The 24216-nt window shown below is 40.8% G+C and overlaps 1 protein-coding gene across 14 annotated transcripts in view; it reads right to left on the bottom strand.

The window, feature by feature from the left end:
* LOC128733175 (protein lap4-like) overlaps nt 1–24216 on the bottom strand; it is a 218248-nt gene that overhangs the window by 185246 nt on the left and 8786 nt on the right. For 11 of the 14 annotated variants that reach the window (XM_053826831.1, XM_053826830.1, XM_053826839.1 and 8 more), the window contains exon 2: nt 19885–20552. In XM_053826831.1, coding sequence (XP_053682806.1) covers nt 19885–20046 — 162 coding nt within the window. In that variant the 5' untranslated portion in view covers nt 20047–20552. Of the gene's footprint in view, nt 1–19884; nt 20553–21020; nt 21222–24216 lie in introns of those variants that run through there. The other 3 variants (XM_053826836.1, XM_053826835.1, XM_053826837.1) reach the window with 3 other exon arrangements.

Here is a 24216-nt window from a genome sequence, read left to right as displayed (position 1 = left end):
CTAGCTCTGGTTCTGGTTCTGGCTTCTGACTCCGGCTCTGTCTCTAACGCTGGCTCTGGCTCCGGCTCTGGCTCTCACTTTGGCTCTGGGGCTCTGTCTCTGGCTCCGGCACTGGCTTAGGCTCTGACTTTGGCTCTGGGGCTCTGACTCTGACCCCGGTTCTGGCTCTGGCCTCTGACTCTCGCAAGGAGTATATTCCTAAAAGAAATTAGACGAGAAAAGAAATGTGCAAAACGCAAATCAGACCGTAATTTTGCTTACGATAGATATACCTCCGCCTGCCGTATGTGAACATAAGATGTTGCGGGCTCGTTTTGGCGGAGTACAGACGGAAAGCGGAGAGTGGCACAGGCATATGAATGTACTGCAAGCACTAATTGAAGAGATTCCCATCTGGCGAAAGTCAGCAGACTGCGATAGGCCGGACTGGCACACTTCACGATGACTTGAGTTTTTTAACGTAGGACTACATCTTCCCGCTGGGTGTCATTCCATAATTTAGGTTCTAGTTACCGTCACGAAAATATGATAGATTTTGAACGCTAATAGCTCTACCAATTATGAATCTTATTCTCTATCGCTTGTCCATACGATTTCAGCTAGAACTGTAAGCAAAAAGCGGCGAATACCTGTCACTTCTATACTGTGACATTTTTTTCGACTGGTCGCAGTGAAAGAAGAATGTTTACTTATTATCACGTACGTATTCCAGCTAGTTTCAACACATCAAGAGATAGGCTCTCTCAATACAGAAACAATACGAAGCAACGGTATTGGCTGAGATTCTGACATGGCACTCCATACTGGCAAATGTATAGAAAAAATGTAACCATTTCGGTCCCTGTTTGCTGCTTTGCGTCAGTTAGATGTTTGCAATTCTTTACAACTGTATTTCTGTCAAGTATACAAATAGCTACAAAGTAGAGTGTCGAAAGGATCTGCTAATATGCAGAGGACGTTAGCCAATTGATATTTTAACTGGCTGTCCACATGTTAGTTGAAAGACAATTATACTTCAGACCAGTCTGTCACTCTGAACAATTCGTCAACAATTTCGTGGGAATTGACGATGCGAACCAGTGTTAATGAGAACCCAGAATAGTTATTTATTTTTTCGTTTTAACCGTAGTTGTAAGCAAGCTCTTTAAGTAAGCTAACCTCGTCAACTTCTTACCAGTTTCAAAATGCAAAATTATTGCCAATCATTAGAAGATGTGTAATTATGGCCTGATTCCTGATGGTTTAACTCTTTGTGAAATTAGAAACTCTAATAAACTGATAAAAATGGAATGGTATACAAAGTACAGATATTTAGGATATTTAAACTTAACTTCATTTTAATAAGTTCATTTAATAAACATCCCTCGTTCGTTATCATCGGTATGGTCTAGATTCCGACCGCGTTCAAAGACCTGACTACTGAGCCGGACCAGTCGTCTGCAGCTGGTTAAACGAGTAACGAGTTGGGGGCGATTCTTCATGGCTAATTTAAGCGCTCGAAGAGTGGATTTGATTGGTAAACTGGAGACGTTGCCGAAGGTAAGTCAAGTCTTTTTTATGTCGGTGTCTGAATGTTTTTTTCCTATAGGTAAATTGCTTTCTCTCTGTGGGAGGAGGGAGAAAAGAGTGTTGCACTGTTTGTCTGCTGGTGCAATGAATAGCAGTTTAAGCAAGCAATTCAAGAATTTAGTAAGCCAGCCATCACTTGTAATGGATGAGTCGGGAACCACTTATTGCATAATTTCGAAACGAAAGCAATGGTGTACGTGTGTGAATGATTGCTCAGACCACGAGTAAATTCAAACTCTCTGAAAAGTTAAGTAGAAAATTAACTTTTTTTTCAGACCATTACATGAGAGTTGCCATTTACTTTACCTTTACAAACAATTAACTTTTCCGAGAGTCCACTGTACTTATTGCCTCAAGTATTGTTTGATTTGAATGCATACGTATGTTTTTCTAACGATTATTTATTACCGTAATTCATGCTTTTACCTTCTGAAGAAAGACTTGGTCCATACTCCGAATATAAAATCGAACGGTTCAATGCGACCATTGTTGATGAAGTATATGGTTCGGTACGACCATAAAAGAATTAAATGATTCGGTACGATGATTGTTGATGAAACATATAGTTCGGTACGACCATCGATGAATTAAATGATTCGGTACGAACACAGCTAAATGAAAAGATGTGGATGAAGGTAAGTCCCTTAGTGCCAAACGTATAAACCTTCCCTGCACACGCTCGATTCGCAAGTTTCGTGTGAGCTGATGTGGAGTCCAAACCTCTCAAGCAAAGTCGGAAAAAACCCCAGGCAGTGAGTTCTGCTGGTCCAGAAAGAGACAATAAATCGTGTGAAGAAAAATTTACTTGGGAAGTAAGGGTAGTTTTCCGCATGGCTGGAAGGATAAAGTTCAGCTTAGGCATACCCTACGAGTCGAACCGTCTTCAATCATGTATTTTGTATCACAAAAAAAGTCAATGCAAGTGCTAATATTTGCGCCAAACTTTTGTACCTTCTAAACCGCTCAGTTGGTTTCGAGGTACGATGCTGGTCTAACCAGTCGTCGTATGTTTGAATCTCGACTCTGCGGTGCTGCTATATTGATAGAGTCAGTAGGATTGTTACACTAGCTTCGTAACTGTCCTGTACTCAAATAGCCGACTGTGAAGTCTGTCGATAAAGAAGAGTCAAGTTTTAATAAAGACGTTTCCAAAGTCCAAGGCTTTGCTTTGTTGTACCTTCTGGGCGATCAGTTATAGGGATTACCCTCCACCACAAATTCACTTCCAATTTCATTAGGAAGAGCTATCTTTTGGCCATCGTTCGCTTGGGAGATACCAAGAACTGACTACTGAGCCGGGTCAGTCGTTTGCAGCCGGTTAAACGAGTAAGACTTGGGCAATTCTTCGCGGTAGTAATTTAAGCTTTTACAGCTGCAGATGAATCTGTGTAGATGACGTCCGTTTGAGCATGATCCGCTAGGCTTTTCGCAAATCGTAACAATAGCGAACTTGTTAAACAAAGACCCTTGGTTTTGGTTCCTATTCCACGAACATTCTGGAAGAATATTTTCATGGAAGACTACCCGAGCAGGAGCGAAGAGCAAAATAATATAAAAACAATATCAAACTGTGTTATAATGGTATATTTTGTTATTGAATAGATATGTAGATACATTGATAACACATTTTGTTATTGAGTAGATATTTAAAACAGTGGTTGTAAGATGAGTTTAATAACTGATTTTGTTATCATATCTTATTTTGGCCTTAGAAATGACACTCGATATATTTCATACAATTTTTTTTATTGATTAAAAAGATTTTAGATAATAAATATTTTCTAAAATGATTTTTTAATGTCTCATATACTACTGCATTTGTTATTCAATACCTTAATAATACTAAAATATGTTATTCTAAACTCTGAATACAGTCATGTTATTGCTTTGTTATTCAAATAACACAAGTAGTTATTCTTTTGGCCTTAAAGGAGTAAAATTTTGATATTATTTTTTGTTATTTTACTAACTATGTCAGCCAAACCAAGACCAAATTTTGATATGAGTTATTCGATTTCGAATAACACATTTTGATATTATTTTGCTCTTCGCTCCTGCTCGGGTAATGTTTCTTGCGTGCGAGTGTGCTTGATAAAGCCAGCAATCTGGATTGGCCAGACGAAGGGTTAGAAGTGGAGAAAAAAATTACTGAAAATCCCCAAGTATCGGTTGAGAGTGCATTTTCTTTCAATTTCAATACGACACCAATTTTGAATGCAGGCCACTAAACTACGCACTAAAACCCGGCCGTCTTCTACCGAAGGGTTTGGAATCGAAAACGGAGAGATCAATCCGTTTTTGCAGCTGCAGGAAATACTTTGTTCTGAGGTGTCGTACAGGAGCATAAAAATTCAGTTGACTCAGAAAGGCGAGCTATTGATCCTAAAAGCAATCTAGCCAGGAACGGCCAGGCTTGAACGTTGGCAAGTCTTCTTCAAATTCATCCACAAGACGTTGCAATTCAATGCAGTCGGAGTACTTTTTAATTACCTTGAAGATTTTTACATCATCAGCTTACAAAGACCGACAACCAGGTGCCAACAGAACTGAAAGTTCATTTATAAAAAGAGGAAAAAGCAATGGTCCAAGGTTGCTCTCCTGTGGTACGTCAGAGATATTGCAGAACGAGGAAAAAAAACTCTTCACAATGTTCACATTTAGCCTACGGTGTATTACGTACGAGTGTAGCCACTTGTAGCCGCATCCTAGTAAGGAGGATTCTGTGATCAATCCGATCAAACGCTGCTTTTAGGTCCGTGTACATCTTAATTTATAAAACGCAGACAGAACGAGAAAGTTTTGGGAAAACCCCATGTCGGTCTCAAAAGATTGATGGGTGGTAGTATTGACAGCTAGCGAACAAAGCGTCGTTCACGATTATCTTGAGCATTTTAAAGCAGGAGCATAACAACAGTTGAACACTGTTGAGCAGTTGAGCACTGATGTTTTAGAGTCAGTTTTTCATCTGACTCCAAGCTCTTTTACTTATTCAACTCTATCGAGTTTAGTCCCTAACACTTCGCGTCAGTCAGTCTCTGCAATCTTCAATGCATCTGATTAATTCTTACGACACACACACAATTCGATGCCGGTGGGTTTTTTTGAAGAGAACAGATTTTACTGGGCAGTCGTCTGGCACACTTACGACGACGTGGCCGGTCCACCGTAGTCTCCCAACTTTCGCCAAGTGTACACCAATTGGATCATGCGCCTGCGCCACCCTCCGCTTCCGTTCAAAGTGCTTGGCAAGTGCAGGCCTAAGCAAAGTTACAAACTCAAGCCCATTACTGGACTGGATTACTGGAAAGACTGCTAAATCGTCAGCAAAGAAAACTGTACCCCCGTGACTAAAGAACAAGCCCGCGTCCTTTTTATATAAAGAGAATTGAAGTGGTCTCATATTACTACCCTGAAGGACGTCTGAAAAAGTATTTCAGGAATTAGAACATGATTTTACGGATTGCATAAGTAAAGTAAAAAGAAAAACATTCGCTGCTCTGGCCGGAATTCCGAGCTGTTCAACTTAATTCTGGTCTTCTGTTTAAAGTGGGGTCCAAGCCACTTGTGGTAATCCTACCTACATTTCGTCCTTAGAAAATTTATTGTGCAAGCTTCACTTACGGTCGCGTTTTTGCATGTTACACAACGCTGCAAACAGACGATATATAAATTCACGCACCTCTTGGTGCCTTGACGGTTCCAATCACTGCTCGGCAATGTGAAGATAGAGCTTGGCACTTCTGTAAGAGAAAAAGTCCCTAATGAAAGCCTTGAGGAACTTCAATCTTTGAATTATTTTACATCCGAATCACATGCTTGTAAACATTTATTTTTCAATTCATCGAATTGAGTTCTACCTTTGCCCACCCTTTTCGCGGAAGGTCGCAAAGTGAGTTAGAAGAGATTATTTACTTTACCTCCATGTGTTGAATACTACATTTGCTATTGATTGCTCCCGGGCGCACTCGCGTACGCACATCCATTTGTGTGCCGTCCGTCAACGACAATCAGATAAAAATGGCCATCATTATTTACGACGTGATGGCACCCCGGTCCGGGCAGGTGCCCATGTTTGTTGTATGCACAGACGATGAGAATAACGGTGTGTGGACTAATATAGGCTTGAATTACGGACGGACCGGAATAACGAACTGGAGCGACAAATGTGTATCGATGGGTTGAGTAGGATGAACCATCCAGCGAGGGAACGATGGTCTGGCGGTGGTGGGTCTGGGTAGCCCTAGCCCTAGAGAGCCCGGAGGAAGCAAACCTAGAAGGGACGACGACGCGACGGTTCGATATAATCATTTCGCTTGCCGTTCGAGCGATGAAATATTGATGCTCGGATGCACATTTTGCATTGCACCGTCCGTTCTCACAGTCGTCGGTACCGGTGATGTACATCATCGTACAACATAGGCTGCACTGCACGTACAGGTAGAACGTTCACAAATCGGGAAAATCGATGCAGCAGGTTGACACACTAACACATTAAATATTGGCAGATTTTTTCGCACTCTGTTTTTACTTTTAACAGACGGAAAGCTTCTGCCTTACAGTTATGGGGTGTTTTTAAAATATACCAGCTTTTTATTTTCTTGATCGTTAGCCAGCAGCAGTGAAACGTTTCTTTCACCTAATATCGAAAGCATTCCCTGCTACTATCAGCCGACGGAGGAATGCCGGGCAATTATCGCACAATTTCGTTCGGCAATAAACCAACCTCAGCCTCAAAAAAGCACTTCGAGGTTGATTTTTTAATTTGCGAAACAAACACACAGTCAGAACACAGTCTGCCGCGGCGAGCCGCGCACCTGTTTTTTAGACTATCACATCTCATCACACCCTCACTTTGGCTTAAGTCATTCATTTTCCAGACCCCAACTTTGCTCCCCCCAACCATCATTTACGAGCCCGGTGCATTATTCCACCTTTAAAAGCTGGCCACATCGTCGTTGGTTGGTCGTGACCGGGGGCCTACAGGTGTTTACATTGTAAACGCGAGTAAAGACACATACACCCACACAAGCTCATACAACACAGGTACGCGGGCGAACAATTAGTAGCCGGGTAATTAGGCCGACGTTTTTCTTCGTCAGTTAGCTGGCTCTAGCTAGCTAGTGATATGCAAACGCACAAGTGCATTTTTCATGCTAGGGATTCTCTAACGTAATAGTTTTCGCTTGAGGGATTTTAAAACTGTCCGTTCAACTTCTCTGCTGCTCCAATTCTGTGGACAGCTGTTTTTCCTATTTCACTTACAAAAAACAACAGGTAATAATAGATTGTTGCAAAATTGACGAGGTAAACAAATAGGTTCCAAGCTTCAGAGGAACCAATTTCCGACAGCTCCCAGGGTCAAGATGTCGTGACCCAAATAAGCAAAAACAAAAAAAAAAGCAAAACAAGTGAATGAATAGTCGAAATCAATGAATTGTCAATCAAACTCCCCCCGGTGGTTGATTTTTCCACGAAAAACAATATGCGAGTGAGTGAGTGAGTGGATGTTTCCGACCATCCGACCATGTTTTCGTGTCGTATGAATGGATTCTGGTCCGGGCACGTGTGGTTTTTTTTACTGTTTTCGTTGTTTCCATAAGCTTTTACAAAGCGTTAGACCCGGTGATGTTCCGTGAACCTGCGCTGCGGCGCAGTATGTTCCTTCGTACATCCGTATATGTAGATGTGTACATTCCTTACAAAAAGCAAATAACAACCGATAATGCAACTGATCGTTTGCCTACCTGCCTTCCTCCATTGCCACCGTCTCCCTATTGGTTGGCTGACTGATTTCAAGAAGCATTGATGTTTTGAATTTTTCCTACACGTTTGTTTTTCTTTTTTATTGATTTTCTCTCGTTAGATGCAATCACAGTACCGGAGATGAGCAGTTGATACGTGCTTGTTGTTATTGTTATTCAAAACTGGCGTGTATAGGAAGTAAATGTTTTGTAAAATCGTATCAATATTGCGTCTACTACTATGCGATGACTTCACGATTGGCGATTAGAGTTTAACTCTTTCATGCATTTCAAAGATTTCTATTTGATAATTTACTTCAAATTCATTAATGGATGTCATCAAGTTACCTTTACTGTCCACTTCAAAAACGTTAACGAACTCTAAGTAAAAGCGGCAAGTTCAGCCGGCAAGAATTCGGCAAGAATCAGCCAACAATCATCAGAGCACAACATCGCAAATGATTTGTATGTGGAAGAAAAATACTCCAATATGCAGCGAATTTGGCAAATATTTCGTCGATATGCCAGGTTAGAGCCCTTGAACTCTCGCAAAGTCGAGTATTGATCATAGTCAGCTGATGACTAATAAAATTTATTACTAGAATGTTCGAGGATTCCTAGCAAAGCTTTATGATTTCAGCGTTTTTATTGACTCAAAACGCCTGAAATTGGAAGCAAAATTGATTCTGAATGTGTAACGACTGTGCTTATATCTTCTTATATGTTGTCGCATTACACTCCTCGAGTTGTCAATGGAGGCTGATGGTGCGAAATTAGACCCTACAATTGATGTACATACTTGTAGCAAAAGCAGACAACAACTTTTAAACAGCTCGACTCTTTGTGCTCATTCCTGTTCCGTAGCAGAGTCGAAAAAATACTACTGCATACCTGTTAAGATTCCCTAAACTTGAAAGAATAGGAGATACATGTTAAACAGAAAACTGCAGAGAAGAAAGCGAGAACCGAAGAGAAAAGAAAAAAAAAACGATAGGAAAAACGGAAAACCTATAGAGAAAGCAAGGAAAACGAGAAAGAAAATGAAAGCAGAAAAGGACAAAAATGATAAAAAAGGAAAAAAAGAAAGACGAAAATACACTAGAATCTCGTTTTACGTCCGTTCATTTTACGTGATTTCGTTTTACGTCACTTTTTTTACGTCCAAAATTTGAATTAACGTCCTCTCGTTTTACGTCCAAAATTTGAATTAACGTCTTCGGGAAGGTTACTTAAATGACTGCCGCCTTCAAGATGGTAGAGAAAATAGCGCAGAATTGACTCACTACGTGGCGCTAGCGTATATGTAGCATTATTATACAAGCTGCATCTTGCGCTGCTGACTATCTAGAATGTTGCAGTCTTCGGGAAGGTTACTCATGTGGCTGCCGCCTTCAAGATGGTATGGAAAATAGGGCAGAATTGTCTCACTTGGTGGCGCTAGTGTATATGTAGCATTCTTATACAAGCTGTATCTTGCACTGCTGACTGTCTAGAAAGTTGTGGTCTTCGGAAAAGTTGTTCAAATGACATTTCAGATCAAGTGTTTAATATGGACGAGACCGGATTATTTTGGAAAAAATGCCGGCTCGTACGTAAGTTTCATTGTCGCAGAAATTTGCGAAAGGGTATAAAGCAGCAAAAGAACGGAGCACACTACTACTTTGTGCCAATGCTTCGGGTGACTTTTGCCTAAAGCCGCTTGTCGTTTACCGATCATTACGACCAAGAGCGCTTAAGGACTTCGACTTAACGAAACTGCCTGTGCATTGGCGCTCAAATAGCAAGGCATGGGTAGCACAGGATATGTTCAGAGATTGGTTTATAAACTGCTTCATACCGGAAGTAAAAAACTACCTCGAAGGTAAGGGCCAGGTTTTTAAAGTGCTACTTCTGCTTGACAATGCCATATGTCATGTTCAAATTGACCATGAATGCGTCAAATTTCTCTTTTTGCCACCTAACACCACGTCAGTTATACAGCAACTTGATCAGGGAATAATATCGACAATGAAAAAATATTATGTCGAACAAACATTCAAATTTATCCATGAAAAAATTGAGGATGATAGAACAATGTCGGTTACAGAAGCGTGGAAAAGATTCACCATAAGGGACTGCGTTTATTTTATAGGAATGGCAGTAGATGCATTGAAGCGAACAACTTTGAACGGCTGTTGGAGGAGTATTTGGCCAGCCTGCGTTTCCAAAAAGTAGCAGGAATCTGATATGGACATGCAAATCATTAAAATTGGTCGAGCAGTCGGAAAAGAAGGCTTTGAACAAATAGATAAGGATGGTCTCGATGAAATGATAAGGGAGACTTCACATGAAGATGAGGAATTATTTCAACTAATGATGGAATCAACTAATACTTCTATTATAACCGAAGAAGAAGACGTAGATCTATTACAGTTTGATCAGACAAAACTAGAAGAGCTCCTCGAACTAGGAGAAAAAATAAGAAACCTTGCTTTAGATTATGATCCTAGTGTAGAAAGAGCCGTACAATTTTGCAACGAACTGAAGAAGTTAATGACTCGTTACAATGAGCTTCAAAAACATCAATCAGCTAGTGTTACATCTCGTGACAGCCATCAGTCGGAGACTTTGCAACTAATTACATCAAGAAATTCTGCTAGTGATCAGACTGCATTCCTTGGAAACGACGAAGAGATATTTCCACCGATTAGAAAGGCACCGCGCATTTATAAGTGTGATAGCGAATAATTCAACTATAATAAACAGGTTACAATATGTATAATATTCGTTTTTAACCAATGTCTAACAAAATAAATATGAATACTATTAAACAATGTTGTATTTATTAATGTACCTTTAATTTGGTGTCTGGAAAAATCTGCTACCATGGAAGGAAGAATCCCTTACGATAAAAGTGAAGGAGGTTATGATATCCAACATTCAGGATATGCAAATTATACCATTGGTCTATTTGGTGAGGTGAGGTAACAATGACGGTCGCTTTACCCGACGTCGTAAGTGTTGTGGTGAAAGAAGAACCTATGCTTCTGACATCCTCGATGCAGTCGAGAAAGCAGAAACGGAAACGCCTTCATTGGCGTTTGTAGCAGCAGAAACATAGAATCTCGTAAGAAACCGGCACAAGAGATGAATTAGGTCCAAATATCGCTTGACGCTTGCTCAAGGATGGTCAAACGTCAACCTGTTCAGTATATAATATTCTAACTACCACCGAGTTAGAAGTCGTCACAGCAGAAGCAATAAGTCGGATGCCATATGTAGCACGCTAAAAATGGCCAAAAACTTGTCTAATCTAAGCCCAATCCTCAACCCAATTGTCCAAAGGTTTTTAAACTTTGTATCTCGGATAAATTCAACGGTTTCTTCCGCGGAGAGGGGGGGGGGGGGACTAATGGAGTATCTCATCGCGAAATGCAAATCACTGCTTTTCCCAGTGTTGTCGAATGTTCTGTTTTGTAGTTTGCAGTGCATCGGTTACTGGAATCGGGTGGTCTTCTGGGGGTAGGTTTCTTGTATCGTTTGCGAGTCGATCGGCTTCCTCGTTGATTTGATATTTGTTAAAAGTTCATGTAAATAAACTAGCCAGATTTGTCATTTAGTAGCTAAATGACATCATCGTGATTTCAAGATTTCAGTCCAAAAACGCATGATGTCATGAGTAAGATTCCACTTACCAGAAAATATATTGATAATTCTAAGCTGAAAGATTCATGATTCCACTATTTCACGAGCAAGACAAGGCGGCCTGGCGAAGGGTGAACATGTACATTCCAGAACCTTTGTTCACTAACTTCTATCCCTACCTCCACTCCATGTGGTAGGGCAACCTTGGTTGTCGTACGTTAGCAGGGAAGGGGGCACAATGACTCCCACCGTGGCGCAAGGTACAGCTTGTCTAAAAATGCTACATATGCACTAGCGCCACCAAGTGAGGCAATTCTGCGCTATTTTTTATACCATCTTGAAGGTGGCAGCCACATGAGTAACCTTCCCAAAGACCGCAACATTCTAGATAGTCAGCAGCACAAGATACAGCTTGTATAAGAATGCTACATATAAGCTAGCGCCACGTAGTGAGGCAATTCTGCGCTATTTTCCATACCATCTTGAAGGCGGCAGTCATTTAAGTAACCTTCCCGAAGACTGCAACATTCTAGATAGTCTGCAGCGCAAGATACAGCTTGTATAATAATGCTATATATACGCTAGCGCCACGTAGTGAGGCAATTCCATAATATATACAATTCGACGAAAAGCCCTTGATCTACTAAACAACTATGTCGAAGACACCAACGTTCTATACGGTCATGATCACGAGTTATTCCAATTATTGACGTCCTCTTTTTTTACGTCCAAAATTTGAATTAACGTCCTCTCGTTTTACGTCCAAAATTTGAATTAACGTCCTCTCGTTTTACGTCCGAAATTTGAATTAACGTCCACTTTTTTTACGACCGATTTGATTTACGTCCCCACAATAGTGGACGTAAAACGAGATTTGAGTGTACGACAAAATGGAAAACCGAGAACAACAGGAAACAGGAATAAAACAGAGGCGGAACTGAAACAGAAAAATGTAAACGGAAAAAGGAGGAATAAGAGGAAAAAATGAAAAAGACAGAAACGAAAAACGGAGAACAGGCGCAACGATAGAAAAGAAGTAAAAAAGTGAGAGAAAAAGATGAAAGCCAGAGCCGTAAAAAAAGAACAAACAGAAAATGACCAACAACGAGATAGAAAAAGAGGAAAAACGGGTCTGAAAACGGAACACAAAATTACGAAGAAAAAAATAAAAGGAAAATAAGAACTGAAAAACGTGAAAAACCAGGCGAAGAAAGAGAAAACAACAGGTAGAAAAAAAAGCAAAATGATATAAAGAAAAAGGGAGGTAGGGTAAAAGAGGGAACACTAGACATGAAAATAGAAGGAACAATGGAGGGAACGGACAGAAAATGTGAGAGAACGGGAGGGAAAAGAGTGAAAACGGGACAACAAAGAATAGATGGAACAGATGGCAAGAGAAACCAAATGGGAAAAGAAGAATAGTGAGAGAATAAAAATAAAAAGTGTTCGAGAAAAATAGGAAAAAGAAGTTATACGAAATATAAAAGGAGAAAGAGGGGACACGAAATGGGGAAATGGGAGAGAAAAATGAACCAAAGGGTCGATAATTTTAAGTAAAACTTCCAATCCAAATTGCTCCAGGAGGAGTTCAAAATGAAAAAAGACGAACACCAGGACCGAAAAAAGACGACTAAAGACAGGACAGAACATGACAAATAATGAGACAGGAAAAGAAGCAAATACAATAAACGGAATAAAAAGGAGAAAAATAAGGGGAAATTTGAACTGAAAGCACGAAAACGCGACCGATAAAGAGAATAGCGGACAGCAAAAAGAAAAAACGAAAAGAAGGGCAAACGGGACAAATAGAGCAAAGACGGGACTGAAAAAGAAAAATACACGACAGAAAAGTTTAGAAAATGGGGAAAAAAGAGGAAAAACGAGACAAGCAAGAGAAGGCGGAACAAATAGCACGAGACACCAAAAGGGAAAAGAAAAGCGCGAGAATAAAAAAAACGACAGAGGTCAAACTATATATAAAAGGAGAGAGATGCGTGGCAAACAAGAGGAAAAATCGAACTGAAATTATGAAAGAAAATGAGACAGCAAACGAAGACAAACAGAACAATGAAACAAAAAAACACAAGACAGAACAACACAAAAACAATTGAAAAAGAGAAAACCGTCGAAAGCTTCGCTCAAGCTGGACTTTTTCAGATTGCTGAAACACAAAAAATGAATAAAAATGCAATAAAAAATGGAACAAAAAATAGAAAAAATGAACCAAAATGGATCAAAAATGTACCTAAAAATAGACCACAAAATGAATAAATAATGGTCCTGAATATGTACTCAAAAATGTACCAAAAATAGACAAAAAATGGAACGAAAATGGAACAAAATTGAGACCAAAACGGACCAAAAAATGAATCAAAAAAGTTGCAAAAAAAATGAAACGAAAAATGGACCTAAAATAGACAAAACATAGACCACAAAACGGATCAAAATTAAAACAAAAAATGGACCAGTAATGGACCAACAACGAATCAAAAAAATTGACCAAAAATGAAACAAAAAATTGGCCAAACAATGAACCAAAAACGGATTGAAAAATAGTTTCAAAAGTGAACCAAACATGCACCATAAATGGTCTAAAACTGTACCAAAAATAGAGCAAAAATGGATCAAAAAGTTAATGAAAAAATGTACCAGAAAATGAACCGAAAAATGAACTCTCCTTTTTCCTTTTTTTTTCGGGTAATCCAACTGGTCGCTTAATAGCGTATAAAATTTTGCGCCGGGCTCTTGTGATGTCAACAAAGTGCCAGCGAGACGCCAAACATTAGTTCTACCTGACGAGACAGGCAATGTCGCCCACTAAAACACAGGTAGAGTCCCAAGCATAGTCGACACGTCTATGCCCGCAGGCGGAGGCGTTCCGGCCCTGCGCGAGCTCCACGAACTGACTCTAAGATCTCTCTGTCCAAGGCCGGAATGTCATATTTTAAATATAATGATGATGGTGAGAAGAAATATGGTAGATCGAATTTGTAAAATTCCCCCAGCATTTATGCGCTATCCCAAGATACAAAGTAAATTGAGCGCAGCACAAGTTGGACGTTCGCGGTAGTCGACAGAAGCTTTAAAATATAGAGACGCACCCGTCTTCCAACCCTCGAAACCAAGGAGCTAGTGCCGTAAAGCTGTGGACTTAAACGTCTGTCTAAGACTCAGCGGTGCTATACGTATCATGTAGGCTTCGCGGAGCCGATGCCGTTGGAAGATCGAGAGGTGAACCGAAAAAGATTACCGTAGGAATTACGCTGTCAAGTGATCACGCTAAGGTCGAAATCACCAAAAATAAAAGTTTGTTGTCTAGGCTCCAATTGCAAGACAACCCAGCTGAGCGTTTCAGGATGTTACCTGTCAGCTTTTCGTCATTTACTCGATCGGACAGGACAGGGTGGGACGATGTATACCAAGACATTCGAGCTAGCTCATGTGGCGTTACTTGTTAGGGCTGACGTCCTAGAAATTGAAAATTTGTCGCTTCTATTTTGTCTGTTGGCTACGCGTGTATTGATTGAGTGGCAACGGCGTTCGAGTAGTAGATTATTTGAAAATAAATTACTACGCTTTGGTGTAATTTATTTTTTCTTACAAGAGATTGTGCCAGCTTCGAATAGTTTCTTTTGTATAACATGGCTACGATTTGCCATTCATGTGCTAATGAAATCACGGATTCGCATGTTACTTGCCGTGGTTTTTGTAATGCGGTATTTCATCCATCATGCTTTGTCTACAATCGATGAGGTGATAAAAAATGACCAGCTTTTTTGGATGTGCAAGACGTGTTCGAACCTGATGAACGATATCCATATGAGGAAGGCAGTTCGTGCGGCGTACGAATCGGGCCAGGAAAAAGTACTTTCTGCGCACAACGAAATTGTTGAATGTTTAAAACAGGCGATATTAGTCGAGTTGAAAAATGAAATTAGATCAAACTTTTCCGTACTCATCAATTTCAACTCGATGACACCCAAAACATTAAAACTTTCTGCCTCAGGCTTCGTCTCAACTAAACGCCGTCGGCTTTTCAAGAAGTCTAGTGTTAACATGGGGCATGGGCCCTTATGCTTGGCACATCCGAGTCACTATCACCGTTACTCGGAAATTTCGCTGCTGCACCCACTGAACGATTTTGGCTATCACGTATCTCTCGTATCACGTATCCCGTTGAGCAACTGCGAGCCTTAGTTTCCCGCCGTTTACAAACTGACGATGTCAACGTTGTAAGCCTTGTTGGAAAAGGACGCGATATAAACACTCTGTCCTTTATTTCCTTCAAAATTGGATTAAGCACTAATTTCAAGACCGGTCGCCTTCGAATAGTCATAAAACCACTGGAGGTGGTGTTTTGTTAGCTGTTCGCTCTAGTTTTAAATCCCGTATAGTAAACCCCCCAGATTGTTCGAAAGTCGAACAATTGTGGGTCGCCATTGCCACTGTTGACGCAGCTATCTACCTTTGTGTAGTCTATATCCCTCCAGATCGGGTTAACGACGATAATCTAATCGATTGCCATCTCGAGTCACTCAACTGGGTAGTTTCGCAATTGGAGCCTAGAGATAAAATTATAGTTTTTGGTGAATTTCTAGCATCATTACGTATGCTATCGACCAATTCGTACCCGTAAAATCTAAACACGTACCGGCTAAACCAGCCTGGACAAACGCCGATCTCAAGTGCCTCTAAACAGCTAAACGTGCAGCCCTCAGACAATATAGCAAATACCGTACTGACGCGACGAGGATAAGATATGTAGCTGCAAACATTAATTACAAGCAACTCAACACGACCGCCTGTACAACGCCTACCAGAATAATCTGCAACGCCGCCTGAAGGCAAACCCTTAAAGTTTCTGGCGATACGTGCATGAACAGCGTAAAGAATCAGGATTGCCCTCTACGATGTCCAATGAACAAATTGAGGCTGATTCAACGCTGGAAGCTGGAAACAATCATATGTTTTTCCTGTTTTTAGAAAAGGTTGCAAGCGAATCGTCTCCAACTATCGGGGCATAGCTGTATTAAGTGCCACGTCTAAATTGTGTGAACTGATAATTCTTCAGGAGCTTACTCAGAGATACAATCACTACCTTTCGTCGGATCAGCATGGATTTATGCCCAAACGATCTACAACCAACTTGACCTGTTTCACTTCGTTTCGCTACATACACTGACCTATCCGCAGCATTTGATAAAATGAATCATCAAATCGCAATTGCTAAATTTGAACGACTTGACATGAATGAACATGTGCTTCTCTGGCTTCAATCACACCTTAGCGGACGAAGCATGTCTGTAAAAATCAGTGATCACATTTCATCGCCATTTCCAGTTTGTTCTGGTGTTCCACAAGGAAGCCACCTAGGGCCGTTTATATTCCTACTGTACATGAACGATGTGAACTTTATCCTAAAATGCCAGAAACTCTCGGATGCTGACGATTTGAAAGTTTACCATACGATACAGGAGCCCCAAGACACAGTCTTTCTGCAGAAACAGTTGGAAGTCTTCGTGTCGAATCAATCGTTTATCGCTAAATGTATCTAAGTGCTCGGTAATCTCATTTGACCGAAAACGCTCACTTTTTCACTTTGACTATGCCATAGAAGGCGCACGTTTGCACCGTGAATCCACAGTTAAGGATTTGGGAATTCTAAACTGGACACTAAAGTAACATTCAAGGACCACATCTCATACGTAGTGACTAAAGCTTCTTCACAGCTGGCCTTCTTATTTCGCTGTGCGAAAAAAATCAAGGATATCTATTGCCTAAAAACATTATATTGCTCAATTGTGCGACCTGTGCTGGAACATGCGTCGGTCGTCTGGTCCCCGTATTACCAAAATGAAACTCAACGCGTCGAGGCTATTCAGCCAAAAATTCATCCGTTTCGCTTTACGTCATCTTAGATGGACGGCTCCATTGAACCTACCCAGCTATAAAAGTCGTTGTATGCTCATCAACTTGGATTTACTAGAGGAGAGACGAAATGTGGCAAAAGCATGTTTGATTGGTGATCTTCTGCAGGGTAATAATGATTCCTCTACACTGCTCAGCATGCTATACGGATATCAATATACGTCGCCGTAGTCTTCGATCTCTTTCGTTTCTCAACGTTACTCCAGCAAGAACAAATTATGGCTTACATGAGCCAGTACGTAGTATGTCTCGTATTTTCAACACATGTTACTATGTATTTTAATGTGTCGCGGAAAACAAATAAGTGTAGTTTTAGACGTGTTTTATGTTAATTTCTGTTGTATATTTGCTTGTAGTATAATTTATCTGTAGTTGTGTAGTTAGCTCTGTCATTGGGGTGATGTTTTACCTGTTGACTTTAATAATAGTAAATAAATAAATAATTGCGATTATAATTCGGTGTCTACGGCGGTGTTTTGTTCTTATCTGTGTTTTACTGGCAGGATCGCCAATGTTTGTACTTCGTACTTTGCGAGAGTACTGGCAAAACGAAGTCACGGGGTTTTAACTAGCGTTTTCATAGAGAAAGGTGAACATCATTTTGTGAATTTTAATAACAAATAATGTAAACATTAAATTTAAATAAAAAAGAAGACAGGGAGGAACAGAAAACTCACAAAAACTAATATTTCAAAAATGGTAGTTTACCCCATCCTCATTCGATTACAATTTTTAAGGTTCCACCGTGTTTTTATAGGAACTCCAATGGTGTGGTGTTTATTTTAAGAGGCCCATATTTTGGCAAAATACAGGGCATTTTATCCTAGTTTTCTCGATATAAATACACTCAAGTCTTTTTTGACACGGTTTATTTTTACGATTTTTGAATTAACGCGGTTTTTATGACGATTTTTCAATAGAGGTTTTCCGTCAGATTATGCCCCTCCATTTCTTATTTTTTCTTGAAAGTACTCCCAATACGAGTGACAATGGTGCAAAAATATATTTTTTTCGAAGACTCTAGAATTTACTACGATTTTTTGAACAATGCAAATTGCAAGAATGTTGAGTTTCTTTTCACCAAATCACGAATGTTGAGTTTTAAAAAATTCGTTTCGGCTGCACGTTTTATCAAAATTTTCAGATTTTCAGATTTCAGAGGCAGCATTGCACAACAGATTTTGACATATGTATATCAGCGGTTGAGTGAAAAGGACAAAACGAATGAAAAGCTAATGATTACCTTCTTTTTCGTTTCGTGTGTTGCTTGCCACACAAGAGTAAAGAGTGGCACAAATGGTTTCGAAGTGGTGAAAATAGAGGACACTGGTACAAAAAGGCATGTAATATATCCAAGAAGTGACGGGATAAAATATTCGTATTTTAGTTTTTCATTTTTACAGTAGTTAGAGGCTTTAATAAAGAAAGTTTTATATGGGTATCATTTTTAAGAGTCAAAACCGAACATTCAGTGCAATTTTTTTTACGCAAATCCTCTATTAACGCGGTTTTTCTATCATTTTTGTATTAATGCGGTTTTTTCAGCGATTTTTAAATTCGAGCAGCTTTTTTGGTGAATTCACGCGGTTTTTTTTAATTCACGCGTTTTTTTACGGCAATTTTAGAATTAACACGGTTTATTTTATGACGATTTTTGAATTAATGCGGTTTTTTTTACAACATTTATCGAATTAATGCGGTTTTTCTACACGGCACGTATCCCCCGTGTAAAAAAAGACTTGCGTGTAAAGGTAAAATTCGCTTTCTTGGCCAAAAGCGCAAGATTTTCATGGGAAACGCGATAGCAGACGATTTTTGTTCACGGTACATTAGTTTTTTATGTTTTGATTAAATGAAAGACCTATTAATCTAATTTTCTTAATGTAATGTTGAATATCACTAGATTCTGCTAAGCTATATTCAATTTTTCATAACAGAAGAAACATATTTTAACGTAAATCTTAAATTTTCAGAGTTTGTTCATAAATTCGCGGGTAAGTTTTTCAAAATTTTCGCCAGTTAAACAACATTTTACATTAATTTTTCCTGCCTCATGCGATTTTTCCTTTCTTTGTCAATCCCCAAATATGCGAGTTACACAACAAACTAACCGTTTAATTACCGTGACAGAGTCACTATAGCAACCGGGTTGTTTAGTCTCCACCCTGTTTTGTTTCATCATTTTCAGCAAAGAAGCTCTTAAAAATCGACAACATTCCAGTAGAGTGCCATGAAAGTGCGATTGTTATCGATGTTTTCATTAAAATGCTGCAACATTGTGTGCCGTACAATCGGTTTTAATATCAAAAAAGCAAATCACGACCAAACGATGACCGAGTTATGGACAGATATCACACCGGCCATCATTATTCCACGGTGTGCTTTAAATCATCAACTGTTGTTCGTTGAGCTTTGTTTCACAACGGTTTGACTGTGACCGTGCGAAACGGCCGTGCCGTTGGGGAGGCGAAAGTTGCGTGATGGCATGACACCCGAATGTAATGCTCGGACGGACAATCACCGAAAAAAAAACTAAAAGTCCATCCGATGAGGTCAATAATTAACGGGACAGGGGCAGCAAACAAATCCACCCGCTAATCCCCACCGGGCTACCGTACCGACCCCGCATTTGAGTTGACTCAGACTCAGCTCAGTTCGGTATTTTTTATTGTCATCAAGCGCTTTAGCGCTTGCACTAATTCCTCAATTCGTTTTCCTCCGATATTCTCCATCAGTCCATTCATTTCGCTTCGCATACCATTCCGTACGCGCTTATGGCCACTGCTATCTGTGTAGGTAAAGTCACAGTCGAGTTCCACTCTCAGTCTCTGTCAGCCCCCGTGCGCTGGCCACGGGGTGATGAGTTTCACACCAACCAGCCACACACATATCACACCACACTCGCCGGTCGCGCCTCGCGCGTTCCATCGGCCACTGACTGACTGAGCTGACAGACTGGGCCGACGGTGACATCATACTGTAAATAGCAGTCATACCGTTTTTAGCCTAACAACAAACTTACCTTGGGCAGATCCCGTAGATGGTTAGCATCGAGCAGCAGCTCCTCGAGCGACCGCGAATACCGGAGGATCTCCTCCGGTACGTTTTGCAGCGAGCAGTGACGTTTGTCCACATATTCGATTTGGCGATTGCAGCCCTTGAAGATCGGGATGCATTTGAACATTATGACCGCTTTTTTCTCGTTGCCACTCGCGTCGCAGGGGTCGTCGCCGTCGTATCGTGTTCCGTGGTGGTATATTCCTTATAGCATAACCGGTCGCACATACATACGCACAGATACACCGACGCGCCTCAGAGCCACAACATCAGAGCGGGTTTCTTCTTCGGGATCAAGGAACGGAACGGAACGGACAGCTCACTTGTGCACAGTACACTATCTTTTTTCCACACTCTACCGCGCTTACCGCTGCTGCTGGTTTTTTTTCTTACTTTCCTGGCCCGTTCGCCCGCACTCCAGCACGGTTTAAGAACCGGATTCCTTCTTCTTTTGTAACCACTTTTTTTTTCAACACTTGCGGGCTTCTTTCCGTCGCTTCAATCTGTTTGGAAGCCAACTTTTGCCATACCACAGGCAAGCGAACACAATTATTGCAAAAATCAATAAAAATCACACCGCACTTTGCCCCCTCTGTTTTGCACTTCTACAGGTAGGTTTTACAATGTCGTCCACTACAATAGGAGTAGAGAAAAATTAGAATTTACAAAAAAAAAAACTATTGTGTCGTGAAACTACACGGTGATGACAGGACAGCCAGTGCTGCAGCAGAGAGCAGTAGGCATTGATTAGATACTGTGGATGTCACAAAAGGGACACACACACACTAACACTAGTGCACTGACCCAACAGCAACAACACAGCAGGGCACACACTGCGGTCGCCACTGACTACTGCTGGTGTGGGTGACAATATTGTTTACAGCATTGTATTTTTCCTATTTTTCTCTTCGGTCAGCAGCACAGCAAAGCAGCAGAATCCCACCGAACCATTCTGCCTACTGTCAAATTGTTGGGCGCATCGGACAGGCACGACGGAGGAAAAGCTAACGGGAAAATTCGCGCACCAACAACAGATTGCTGCTACTGCTGGTGCTTCTGCTGCAGTGGTGGTCACTTTTGTGTTGGTTTTCTACTAGGTACTTGAAGTTATGATTATGGCTGCTGGCAAATCGTAGCTAAACCGTCGTTCTCCACTAACTTGTACACACCCAACAACCGTCGTCGACTGACGACGGCAACAACTCTATATTATGATGGCTCTTAAAAAAGTTCTTCAACAACTATATGAAAAGCGCTCACTATACACGGAACGAACGAAAGCACGAGAAACACTGCGCTGACATATAGTGTCTTGTCTGGCGGTGGCTCTAACTGGGAATGAAAGGGGAGCAGCATATCGGATGCGTTGAAAGGCCAGGCCAGAGCCATCAGAGCAGAGCTAGTTGTTGTAGTCACAAAACGGCAAGCAGCACAATCACAGACCACGAAAGAACGAACGAACGAACGAACGAATGTGAATGGGAATGAGCAGAGCGAGTAAAGGGAAAGAGAAACAAAGGTGGAGAAAAAAAACTTGTCCAACGAGCGGTGGGAAGGGTTGCCAGAGTTGCTGGGAAGTTGAACTGTTGGTAATATTAGGTCAGAGTGTAAAACAAAATTAAACCGTAACTCATCATTATCAAATTTTTAACTTATTATTTCAAACATATGTTAGCTGGTATTAAAACTGCAAATTGTGTAAATTATTAAAAAAAAAGTGAGATCTAGCTAAAACATAACTATGGGCCAAATTTGCTCTGTAACAACTATGGGTCAGTGCCTTGGTGGAAGGAGATGCTTAGCAATCTCCACCGGAAGGCTAAGGTCAGGCGTCTGTTCAATAGGGTTAAAACCACGTCCAACTGGGTAGACCACAGAGCTTCCTCCATCAAACACAACGCTGAGTTACGCAAAGCAAAAAGGAAATCCAGTGGTAAATTTTGCGGAAACATGCAAACTCTGCCAGAGGCTACACTCGAAGCACTTTGTGCTTTTCTTAATATTGAAGGCGCTTTCGATAACACGGGCTTCACATCAATTAATACGGTTCTGTTAAAAGGGAATCGACCACACTACTATGAGCAGAATTTAAGCAATGCTTTCAAGTAAAGAAATCACAGCATCATTGGGAGATACGTTGGTCACGTTTTCGATAAAAAAAGGATGTCCACAAGGAGGAGTTCTTTCCCCCTTTCTCTGGTCACTGGTGGCCGATCCACTCCTTCACAAGCTATCACAGCTTGGTTATGAGCCCATTACTTACGCCGATAACGTTGTACCTATCGTCAGAGGAAAGTTTGACAACCCAAAAAGCATGGATTCTTGAAGTTGAACTATTGAAAAATTGAACATAATGAACCTATGTTTTACCAGAATTCTCGCTTCGTGATTGGTTGTTGAAAATTACGTCATCAAAGTAGAAACGCGTTTTCACGCTTCGGCTTATATGTCAGTCAATTTCCAATAGATATCCAAGATATTTACACCAATTGATCGGAAAATCGATTTGAAAAATATTGAAAATTTAGAAAACTATTGATTTTCAATGCGCGTCATTGAAAAATTGAACATAACTCGGTCGTACTAGAAATTATCGCTTTGTGATTGGTTGGAATAATTTCCAATTATTATCGAACAAGTCTTGGTACAAGGCAGCAGGTCTCACAGTCAATGTAGCGAAAACTAAGTCTATGGTACTAAACAATTCCACCAACTTCAAAGTAGCGGGACAACAAGTTGAGCAGGTAGACGCCTTTCAATATCTTGGTAGCCAAACAACGCCCGATGGTGGTACCAAGAATGATAAAGCCACACGGATCAGAAAGGCCAGGGGTGCCTTTGCAGGTCTGCGAAACATTTGGCGCTCAAACCAGATCACTCTACGTACGAAAACCCGAATCTTTAATTCAAACGTTAAATCCGTACTGCTGTATGCCTGCGGAACGACAGCGTAGCTTAGAAGAGGCAGACCCAGAGGCTCATGGCGACGGAGCTTAGCCAACGACATCCGGGCTGTAGACGAGAACCTGTCCTGGCGACAGGTAAAAGCCATGGCGGGTAACCGTCAGCAGTGGAGATCTCTGATTTCATCCCTTTGTTCCACCGGACCGGCTGACATGGACACATAAGTAAGTAAGTCTTGGTACAATTCAGGAATCACCGAGAAAGTTGATGAAAATTTCCATTTAATTCTACTATAACAAAGTTACAAGAGAATTAAATGGAATCCTACCCTTCTCGTTGATTGCTAATCGGCTAATCGACTGCTGAGGAAAGGAAAGTATGCTGAGCGTGTGTTGGAGCTGGGGCACTCGTTTCGCTGCCATGATGGAATATCTGGCTGCTGAAATTCGGGAATTGGCAGGAAATATGCTGCTCGCGACAACAAAACGACCAGAATTATCGTCACTTGCAGCTGGCCATCCGCAACGATGCAGAGTTCAACAAATTGCTGTCCGATGTCACTATTGCTCAGAGAAGTGTCTTTCCGAACATCCAAACTGTTTTGTTGCTGCCCAAGACGGAAAAGAAGGCTTTAATTTTCAACATATCACGTCGAAAAACCATTCTTTTAAGGATAAAACATACGTTCATGAAGTAAGGAACTTTCGCTCACTGATTTTAATTCTGTTTAATTCGATTGATTCTAATTGTTCGCTTCTTATCAAATAATTTTAACCGATCACCTCACGCGCTTTTGTTCGCTTGTTGCTGCTGGTTAAGAAGTTGGTCGTCTCGGAAGGTACCAAAGCCAACAAATATTCCAGCTCCAAGTAAATGTGTTCGGTTAAGCGTCAAAATGCATAAAACTATGGGTTTAATCAAATGAAAGAGTTTTAGTAACATCTTTTGCATCTTAACAAAACAAATTTATCCATCACCAATGCTACAGCAATAATACGTAGCGTAATTTTTCTTTAGCAGCAAAAGACGAACGGCTCACTGGTAACTTTACTCTTTTGTTCAGACTGAAATTGAAATGCTCCATTTTATTTAACGTAGATGATAGAATGAAGAACCATGAAAAATAGGTGTGACCGATTCTTGTCGCTTGCTCTGGTACATAACACGAGGTAAGCCGGCGAACAGCATTATTCAAATGCTAGCTGAGCTACTGCCAACATCTTATTGGCATCTTATTGTCTGGACGCGACAAAGGAAGAAGCATCAAGGGCAAACGAAAGTCACGCTCGACTCGTGCACGTCTTCTGTTCCCGGTCGGTCATATTCATCGGCTGCTGAGGAAAGGAAAGTATGCTGAGCGTGTGTTGGAGTTGGGGAACTCGTTTCGCTGCCG

The sequence above is a fragment of the Sabethes cyaneus genome, chromosome 1, assembly GCF_943734655.1.
Source record: "Sabethes cyaneus chromosome 1, idSabCyanKW18_F2, whole genome shotgun sequence".
Lineage (NCBI taxonomy): Eukaryota > Metazoa > Arthropoda > Insecta > Diptera > Culicidae > Sabethes > Sabethes cyaneus.
Note: the sequence above shows the minus strand (reverse complement) of the source record. Positions and strands in the feature narration are given on the sequence as shown.